The 11,158-nt window shown below is 25.0% G+C and overlaps 1 protein-coding gene across 1 annotated transcript; it reads left to right on the forward strand.

The window, feature by feature from the left end:
- Positions 1–2,983: 2,983 nt before the first annotated feature.
- LOC106787296 (UDP-glucuronosyltransferase-like) lies at positions 2,984–7,931 on the forward strand. Its single transcript, XM_014749530.1, has 6 exons — positions 2,984–3,236; positions 3,645–4,362; positions 4,874–5,293; positions 5,589–5,823; positions 6,563–6,788; positions 7,594–7,931. The coding sequence occupies exons 2-6, from the start codon at positions 3,955–3,957 to the stop codon at positions 7,880–7,882; spliced, it is 1,578 nt and encodes a 525-aa protein (XP_014605016.1). The 5' UTR covers positions 2,984–3,236; positions 3,645–3,954; the 3' UTR covers positions 7,883–7,931.
- The last annotated feature ends 3,227 nt before the right edge of the window (positions 7,932–11,158 follow it).

An 11,158-nucleotide genomic window follows, 5' to 3' on the forward strand; every position in this document is an offset into this window, starting at 1 on the left:
ATTATAATTGATAATATATTATATTATTTTTATAAATATATATTTAAATATTGTACATTTATACTTGTATAAAAATAATAATAAAAATAAAGTAAAGAAATTTGATAATATTTTTACCTACCACCATACTCTTCCTATATTACATTCCCTTCAGAAAAGTAAAGGTAAGATAAAAAAATAAAAAGAAAAGAAACAAATAACATAGCACCTCGAGGAAATATAAAAAAAGCGTAGTAATATAAAATATTAATATATTACTTATGTATCTCTACGCAATTATGAATATTACATGTTAAGTATGACATCTATATTGCATGAATAACGATCTCGTAGATGATATATTTCCTATATCCGATGAACGATGATGGTTGGATGGGTTATTACCAAATTATACTGCATATTTCATTTTACGTACGTTCACGTTATTGGTTAAACAAATCCTAACCGAGATCAAACGTTATATTAACATTTTTTTATTTCTTTATTTTCTCTTATAATTATTTTTCATTTTTTATATGATCAATTAGATCATTCTCCAACACATTAAATAAACTACGTTTTTATTCACACACAAATGTATTTAATACAAATAAAAATAAATAATTAAAAATTTATATATATATATATTTTTTTAAATATAAATTTTTCAATATAAATTCTATTTTATTTTTATATAATATCAACTAAATCATTCTCACATTTTTCAAACTATAAATAATATATAACTTCAATATACACTATACACTTCACATATTTATTTATATATAAATGTGTATACGTGTGCATTGCGGTGTGGATGAAAAAAATAAAATGATCGTTCTTTATTTATCTTTTCTTTTTTATTTTTTATTTAACCTTTTTTTTTTTGAATAAACAATAATCTCATCGAGATAATCGTTATCTTTAATTATATTTTTTACAACACGATTTACAGATATTTAATAATATGAACAAAGATAAAGTATCACACCGTAAGAAGTGAATCTCAATTGATATCGTTTTCAAATTTTTCTTTTTATTCTTGATATATTTTTTTTTTTCTACTACATCCATCGAAATCTCGTGGAAAAATTTGAATGATTTTCTTCTTTATCATCAATGTTAGATAATCCAATCTTTTTGAACGTGATATTGCAAAATTTGCATATCATTTAAAATGTTACGTAAAATGTTGCATTTAGAAAATCATTGCATTACTTTGTAATTTTCATGTCAGCGAATAGACAAGCAAGTTCATTTTCTCGATGAAGAAGAAATAAAAAAAAAAATAAGTATAATTATACAAAAGAGAATAATAACACGCGAAATAAAAATGTTTCGAAAGAAGAAATATCCTAGTCATACGAAAACATGGAAAAACATTTACCAATGATTCCAAGTCATTTTTCATCATTCACAAACAAACCCATCGAATTATACAGTTTCAGATAATCCTTGTTATATTGAAATTATGTTTTATCTATTGACAAACTATTCCACCTAATTTATTGGACGTGTAATATGTTAAAATTTCAAATTCATTTTGTGAAAAACAAAAATAGAAAAAGGTAAAATAACAAAAGAGTCAAAAACAGTCAAATAATAAAATGTAAAAGCATAGATTTTCCCAAAAGAACCCCCTTCCACCCCCTCAATTCTTATGCAATTTTGTTATTCAAGTTCGAAGGGTTAATCATGAATGTTCCCTAAATTTTATTCAAATTTTTCTTTAGGTTTGTATTATAAAATCGTGAATTGTTTTTCTCGTGTTATTCATTCGTTATAACAGACGGTTTTTCAAGATTAAATAAATTAATGTTTTCCCTTGAAACGTCCTTGAGATAAAAATTTTTAACACAACGTTCATCATGATAATAACATTTCATACTTATTTTTTAATGGTATATTTTTGTTAAAACAGCACACAAATATGAATACAATTTTATTTAACAAAGACGTTTGATGTACAATTGTACATACATATTATCTAACTCTTTATTGATATAATATTATTATAATTTATTTATATGACCTTGTTATTATTCACACTTATTAATTAACAAATATAATATAAATAATTAGCAATAATATTAGTTTTTGTTCTGACATTGAAATAATTTAAATTTGTATCGGTAATCACAGGCTGTGAGCGCCGATTGTTTACAAAATAAATTAGAAGTTTACGAAATAAATAAAATTTCATTCGCAGACAATTCATATACAATTTCAATTATTTTTCTTCGCAGCGTTTCGCATTTTGTTTTCCTTATTATTTTTCCTACGAAAACGATACTATTTACATTTCTTTGCATTAATTTTAAGTATCTCGAAAACTGTAACAACAATTTAAATATATACTGATCCTGGTCACAAAATATCAAAATGTAAATATCAGTCCCCATTAAATATAAGAGAGTTATATCAAATTAATTCTACATCAACAGGCATGGCAAGGTGACAGCACTTGTTCCTGCTTCGATCACATTAAGTCAACCAGTGCTCTTCGAGAGTACAATTAAAACTTGGATGGGTGTGACCGCTTGAGTAGAAAAATTTGAAATCGCTTTGGTCCCGCATTAGACAACTTCATTGTGTCGATTTTTCGGTCGCATCAAACTTCAATTTATACAAAACGCGCCAAAAGAAAAAAGGTATAAATATTCAAAAAGAGTTGGTGTTTCATTTTATAACGTTAAATAATTAAATATTATAATAATTGAATGAAACGTTGAATAGTATACCTGAAAAAATTATTATTTGTACAATTTTAAAGAATATAGAATAAAATAATGAATACACACACACACACGTGTAAATGACGAATATTTATTAATTAAACAAATATATGTATATGTATGTACGTAAATATGCAACTTATGTGTGTTTACGGATGTGTGTGTATGTGTGTGTGCGTCTGTGCATTATATATATCTCTAAAAAATAGAAGTCACGTGTAATGAACAATTTTAAAACGTGAAATAAGGAAAAACGAAGCTACTATAAACTAGTATTATCGAACAATCAAGCAGTGTGCATCGAACAGTTGCAGGGAAAAGATCATTTTTATATACGTTATATTATTTATTCATTTTCGTTATTAAAGTGAAACGTATTAGTAAAAACGAAAAAAACATTGGCAAATACGCGTTGACCATTTATTTTTATTGTTACATTTATAATATATTTCAAATCGTATCGTATTTAAACGAATAATTGATTTAATTTCGTTAAAAACAAAAAAAAAACAAAAAGACAAAGTAAGCAAAAGACAATTGGTAAAGTAATATACTACGTTTTCTCGTCGTATTCATTTATTATTAATAAAAAAATTCATTTGGAAATATATAAAATATTAATATATCGAGAGATACACAATGTGATATGATTTTAATATAATACGATTTGAGAAACATTGTATAAGTGAAAAATATTACAATTGATTTGACTTGTGTCAACGTTGGGTACTCGTTTGGAAAAACTTACGTTTTGTTTGATATGATTTTTTTTTTTTTTGTTTTTTTTATTTGCTCAATTAAATATTGAAAATAATATTTTGCGTAGGATGAAAGAATATTAATGAAAAATTTCAATTGAACACGACGAAATTATATAACGAATATATAGAAATGCAATTTTTTACTTATCGGTTTGTAATTTTCTTTTAGGAAATATATTCAAGCTGATAACACAAATCAAACGAATATTTCCATAAAAAAAAAAAGAAAAATAAGAAATAATGATGAAATTAAAAAGAAACGATATAATATATTTATTTAAATAGATATAACACTCATACACACACTTAATCAACGAAGTTTTAATTTGAATCACCTTCAAGGTGAAATAAAAAAAAAAAAAAAAAAAAAGAGCAAAAACCATCATAAGAACGTTTAAGTTGTGCAGAAAGGAGAAGAGAAGGGGGAGAAGAAAAAAAAAGAAGGAAAAATTAAGAAGAGAATAAAATTCAATAACAAAATGAACGTGTTAACGTGTTTAATCATTTATCTGACCATGTGTCTAACATTTTCTCAAGGATATCGAATGTTAGGAATTTTTGCGTTCCATGGTAAAAGTCATTTCATCATGTTCGAAGCATTGATGAAGGGCCTAGCTAAAAAGGGCCACCAGGTTGACGTAATAAGTGCATTCCCATTGAAGAAACCTGTAGAAAATTACACCGATTTGGTTTCCATGCCGATCAAATTGAAATTGGTCAATAATGTTTCCTACGATTTCATGAAAACGAACCTAAGAGGATTGCCAGTACACGTGGTGTCAACCATTGGTGGTAACGAATTATGCGAATATTTAGAATTACCAGAAATTCAAAAAATCATCAAGGATCCACCGACAAATCCGCCATACGATGTCGTTTTAATCGAAGTAATTTTATTTCTTTTCTTTATTTTATATTATCAAATAATATAATATAATGTATATATCGTTATATATTATTTTTATTTCATTATATTTATATTTTTATTTTATTGTTTCGTATTCAATCGAATCGAATCGTTGAGATAAAGAAAAACTTGAATAATTATTTTTGTGAATGCAATGTGAAATTTATTGTTAATACGTGTTATTTGTTTTCGAAAGATTCATTCAAAACTACACGTTGATGGAATATTTAATTATTATTCGATTATTCTTTTATATTCTTATTTTTTGTCAAAAAAAAATGTTGACATTGATCATTTTGTAACTTGTAATTGAATAAAAAAAAGAATCACGTGCAAGATTTTAAAAATATGATTGGAATTTGTAGATAAAAATTAACAGAAATTATATTGAACGTATTTGACAAATATTTTCTTATAATATATAATCATCTCTCAAATCATATAATTGTTTTATTTTTGTAACTTTGTTATTATTTTGTTATTAACAATAGATCTTCGGTGCATCGTGTTTTGCCGTATTCGGTAATATTTTGAACGTACCAGTGATCGGTGTTAGTTCATCGGCACTTTATCCATGGGCCCATCAGCTTATAGCAAATCCAGAAAATTTGGCATTCGTACGAAACAATTTGTTGAATTACGTCAAAGAAATGAATTTCTGGCAACGCGTTTCAAATACTTTGCATACGATTTTCAACAAAATGTATTTCAATTATATGACACGGTATCAAGACAAATTGATTAAAAAATACGTAGGTCCTAATATGCCAAGCGTACGGGAATTGGAAACAAATATTTCAATAATTTTGGTTAACAGTTATTTCTCATTGAACGGTGTCAAACCCATGACAACTGCACTTATCGAAGTTGGTGGTTTGCATGTACAAGACGACGATAAGAAATTATCTCCCGTAAGTGTTTTCAACGATTAATACAAATTAATAATAATAATTATTATTTCAAATTTTTTCTCATACATTTAATTAAATATTAATTAAATCGGATTGTTATTTAAATTTTAATTTATTTTTATATACATATTTTTTTTATTATAAATTATTATTATATATATTTTTTATATTATTATGCAAAGAAAAAAAAAGAAACAAATTATTTCGAATCGTTTTAAAAACAAAAAAAAACAAAAAAGAAAACAAATTAATAATTATTACTATTATTAATTCAATTTTTTGTTCAATCTCGCAGGAATTACAGAAATGGGCCGACGAGTGCGACAAAGACGGTTTCGTATACTTCTCTTTCGGTTCTATGGTTAATATAGAAACATTTCCAAAACACATACTCGATATATTTTACAAATCTTTCGAGAAAATATCACCCGTTAAAATACTTATGAAAATACCAAATCCTAAAGATTTGCCAGACGGTTTGCCGAATAACGTTCATATATCACCATGGTTGCCGCAATTAAAAATATTAAGTTAGTATTAATAACAATTTAATTATCAATATTCTTGTCCCAACAGTATATTAATATATATGAGTTTCAAAGGGAAATTAAAGACAGTTAATAAATTTGATGAACAATTTATTATGACCTTGTTGAACGTTTCGTTCCTTACTGGGGACTTCCTCAGCAACTTGACACAGTTCACGCGTCAATACATAATATTTTATTTTCAGAGTCATACATTACAATAAAACTTAACATATTATAGTATAATTAATCCTAAAAACGCCTTATCTCGTCACACGTAATCATATACTGATTAATGTGACGAGTAAATCATACTGATTAATGTGACGAGTAAATCATACTGATTAATGTGACGAGTAAATCATATATGATTAGGTGTGACGAGATTTTACGAGTTTTTAGGATTAATTATACTATAATATGTTAAGTTTTATTGTAATGTATGACTCTGAAAATAAAATAATATGTATTGACGCGTGAACTAAGTGATCAAGTTGCTGATGAAGTTCTCAGTAAGGGACGAAACGTTCAACAAGGTCATAAGAAATTGTTCATCAAATTTATTAACTGTCTTTAATTTCTCTTTGAAACTCATATATATTAATAACAATAATAATAACAATATCCATCATATTATTTATAACATTATTCATTTAAATTATCCTTAATATTATAAGTCAAATATATAAAAATATAATATTACATTTATATTTAATAATTCGTTTTTTTTTTTTTTTCACAGAACATCCCAACATAAGAGCATTTATCACTCATGGCGGTCTTATGGGGACACAGGAAGCCATAGCTTGCAGCGTTCCTATGATCGGAATCCCGTTATTCGCTGATCAATTTACCAATATCGATAGCTACGTAGAGAAAAATATTGCCATCAAATTGGATTACGAAACCATGACGCAAAGAGATATGGACGATGCATTGCACGAAATCTTATATAATTCAACATACAGGCACGTATACACGATACTAAACAATTGAGGAGGGGTTGGGGGGCTGAAGAGAAAGGGGGAGGTGCTCAGACGCAAGTGTTTCATTCTTTTATTTATTTAATCGAACGAGACCCCAACCACCTTTTTCCGAAAACATTTGCATTTTTACGTAAAATAATATATGTAGAATTATTTGGAATTATTATATTTATTTTGTTTTTTTTTTTTTTTTAAATAAAACAAAACACAAAACATCATTCAATCAGATCAATGGGGAACGTATGTTCAAAATATTATTTATTTATAATTTAATTTGATTTATTTTTTTTCTCAACTCCCTCAAAATAATATTCTACATATTATTTTGAATTATTATTATTATTATTATTATTTTGTTTTTTTTTAAATGGAACAAAATACAAAACACCATTCAATCAGATCAACGTAACGTATGTTCAAAATATTATTTATTTATAATTAAATTTGGTTTATTTTTTTTCTCAACTCCCTCAAAATAATATTCTACATATTATTTTGAATTATTATTATTATTATTATTATTATAATTAAATTTGATTTATTTTTTTTCTCAACTCCTCCCCCAAAATAATATTCTACATATTATTTTGAATTATTATTATTATTATTTTGTTTATTTTTAAATGGAACAAAATACAAAACACCATTCAATCAGATCAACGTAACGTATATTTAAAATATTATTTATTTATAATTAAATTTGATTTATTTTTTGTCTCGTCTCTAACCCGTTTTTGTTTTTTGTTTCGTGCGTTTCAATAATTTAAATAATAATTTTCTTTTTTAGAAAAACGGCACGTAAGATAGGAGAAAAATTTAAAGACAGACCATTGAAGCCAATTGACACTGCTAATTATTGGATCGAGTATGTTATAAAGTATGGTTTTAATTCGTTACATTCGCCGGCCTTGAATTTATATTGGTGGGAAGTAGCATTATTGGATGTTTACGTGTTCCTATTTGTCGTTTCATTTGTCATTATTTATATATTATATCATTTAACATTATTAATATTAAATATGTTATCATTTAAGGGAGGAAACATCAAAGTTTCTCATAAGAAAAAAATCACGTAACGATTATGTTCTTTAGATATAATTAACAACAATATATTTATACATGTTGATTTATTTTTATTCTCTTTTTCTCTCTCTCTCTCTCTCTCTTTCTATCTTTTTATTCTACACACTTTTCACGTAGATCACATATTTAATATAAAATATATTTATTTGATAATCGATATGTATTTATATTATATTAATTATACAATTAGATAATACACACACGAATTTATAATATTAAAATAAATGAAATGAAATAATTGTTGATTATTGATAATATATATTGGCAAATATCATTTTTCATTGGCTCGTATTAATTGGTTATAATTGAATCAAATGAAAATAAATATTATCCATATTGTGGGATAGTTATATAATTACGAATGTTAAATATATTTCGAATTGTATAATTTAAAAAAAACACACGCACAAGATATTTTTTAAATTTATCGTTAATCCATTATATTTCGTGTTAAGTTTTAAAGTTGTTTGAAATAAACAAAAATAAATATTGACGGCGATTATACAAAGTACTGAAATAGTAATAAATCTATTAAGATAAAGAAATACAAAACAAAAAAAAAAAAAGAAAGAAAACCAACAACGTTTTATTTTTGTCAGCGAAAACATTTTTAACATAAATGTGTTTAAACGTTTCTTTTAAATGTATTTACCACCCACCTCTCAACCTCCCTTACCGCAAACAATGTTTTAATCTGTTTACAAACATAATTATACTTTCTAACTAAATGTATATCTATAAATTAAGTAATAATAAACAAAACAAAAATAACACAATAATCCTTGCTAATTAAAATGATCGATGATTACAAATAATCGACGTTTTGTTTTAAATGTTAAACGATAACAAATAATATTGCACGTTTATGTTTCAATGAAAACAATGTAATTTACTTATTAGCCTTGGTTGAAATTTTAATTAACAAAAATTTTACTATGTAACACACGGTAATTTGAATAACTTATTTTTATCATAAATCATAGTGGTTCAATTATCTTTTGCGAAATATTTGATATCATAAAAAATGTCTAATTTAATAACGAAATACGTTCGAAAAAAAAAAACCAAAAGCCAAAAAAAAAACGGAAAAAAAAATATTCTTCATATTATGCGTTCAACTATGTAATTTAGGTAAAAGAAAATAGTATACCATTTAAATATACATTTTCCTTCGTACATTTGTTTTTAGATTTTTTTTTATCTCCTTATTATCTCATGTTTATGCGTATATTGCATTTAGTCAAATAGAAAACTAGCAATTTGTCGTTTAAAGGAAATCATCATACGTCAAACCAATTGCGTATTTGTAAGATAAACTATTTTTCGTAATGCAATGCATGTATTTTAGTTAAATACGTAAAGAAAAAAGATAAACTTTAATGGGTAATTAATATTCGTAGATTTAAAAGATAAATAGATTTTCTTTTTTTTTACTTTTTTTTTTCTTGTTTTTCTTTTCTTTGGATCTCACAGCGCGATTTATAAATAATAATAATAATAATAACAATAATAACAACGAGAATACTTATGGTGTTTCGTATTAATTTGAAAAAATGTTATTTTATTATTTTTATATTATATCAAAATATATTATAATTATGTTCGTCAATTTTTTACGTTCGTTGTTGACATTAATAATAATCTGTGTAAATTAATTTATAATATGTCATGAAAAATTATTCTACGAGAAAGAAAAAAGCAAAACAAATATATGTAACATAAAAATTGATTATGGGATCAAGTGTGCAAGATAAACGATTGTTTATTTTAAATTATATTACGTAACAATGTGATCGGTGTTTGAGTTTATTCAGCAAATTTAATCCACGAATTGGACCCTTTCGTTAAAAATACCACCCCGTCCTTCCTCCCAACCCCATTCCCGGAAAAATAATTTTGGCATTCGTTTCGGAACAATTTATCTCGTCCTACGTCAAACTTTTATGAATTTTTTGGCAAAGTATAGTTCTAATAATTTGCATACAACAAAAATATGTGTATTACAATTTTATCGATATTTCAATTTGACCCGAATATCGAAATGAACAAATAAAAATGCACACGTTGATCCAAATGTGCCAATTATATGTGTGTGCTTGCGTGTGTTTGTATTGTAAATCAACATTTCTATGATTTCAACGAATAATTATTGTAATGTATAATTTTAATCAATTAAAAATAAATACTATTATTGTAAAATACACGCAAAACTATAACTCGATACGAATTATTAATCATTTCCATTTTCTTTTTTTTTTTTGTAAATTATTAAGAAATACAATTTGTGTGTGCGCGCGTGTGTGGATTTGTTTTTTTTTTTTTTTTTAAATGAATATCTCTTCCTCGTTGACTAATTTATTTTACACGCGTGTTACGTAAAAAAAATTTTGTTCGTTTTTAGGTCAACGACTATTATTACTATTATTATTATTATTATCTTATCTTACGAAAAAAACCAATTTCATATTGTATTAATTTTTGTAGACAAAAAAAAAAGAAAAAAAGAAATTAAATATAGATAATTCGTTCGACGATTAACAATTTTTCTCTATGTGTTTATATTGTATTTAAACGAAAAAAAGAAAAGGAAAGAAAATGAAAGTATTTATTAAAAAGATGCCTGGCGTAAGATTAGATTGGTTGCATCAGATAATAATCGAACGTGCTATTTCCTAGAAAATAAATTAACTCGTTTCTTTAATTTTTTTTTTTTTATCTACGATGACTGGCAGAAATTTTTTTGTTCTATTACTAATATACGTTTTCAAATGAATCCGATAGTATCTGAAATAATATTTTTATCGGTGTACGGTTAACGCGCTGACACTTATCATCAATTCGATTTCTTTTTTCTTTAACAATTTTTTTTGTTATTAAGAAAAAAAAATAAAAGCAAAACAAAGTATATATATATATATTTTATTAATTTCTATTAACGTAAAGTTTTATATTTTATTTCTCGATCTAAACGTTAATAATACATTTTTTACTTGTTGTATAAATAATTTCATGAAAGTCATTCATTTCATTATCTCGTGCAAGAAAAGATGATGTAAGATGATAATCGTTGAACGACTAAATACGTGTGAATGATAAATTGAATAACGTTAGCTTTATCTATCATTTTTCTTCTTTTCTTTTTTTTTTCCTACTTTTCTTTTATATAAAAATGATAATTATTATACGAACAAACAAATCCGTGAATTTTATTATTACGTTCACGAATAGTTATTATTTAAATAATTATTATTCGGGTAAGAAAATGTGTC

Source organism: Polistes canadensis, unplaced genomic scaffold, assembly GCF_001313835.1.
Source record: "Polistes canadensis isolate GaletaPanama2010 unplaced genomic scaffold, ASM131383v1 scaffold_97, whole genome shotgun sequence".
Lineage (NCBI taxonomy): Eukaryota > Metazoa > Arthropoda > Insecta > Hymenoptera > Vespidae > Polistes > Polistes canadensis.

Coding starts and splice junctions, on each gene's coding strand:
- LOC106787296 (XM_014749530.1), top strand. CDS start 3,955: ATGAACGTGTTAACGTGTTTAATCATTTATCTGACCATGTGTCTAACA. Junction 5,294..5,588: donor ACGATAAGAAATTATCTCCC/GTAAGTGTTTTC, acceptor TCAATCTCGCAG/GAATTACAGAAATGGGCCGA. Junction 6,789..7,593: donor TTATATAATTCAACATACAG/GCACGTATACAC, acceptor TTTCTTTTTTAG/AAAAACGGCACGTAAGATAG.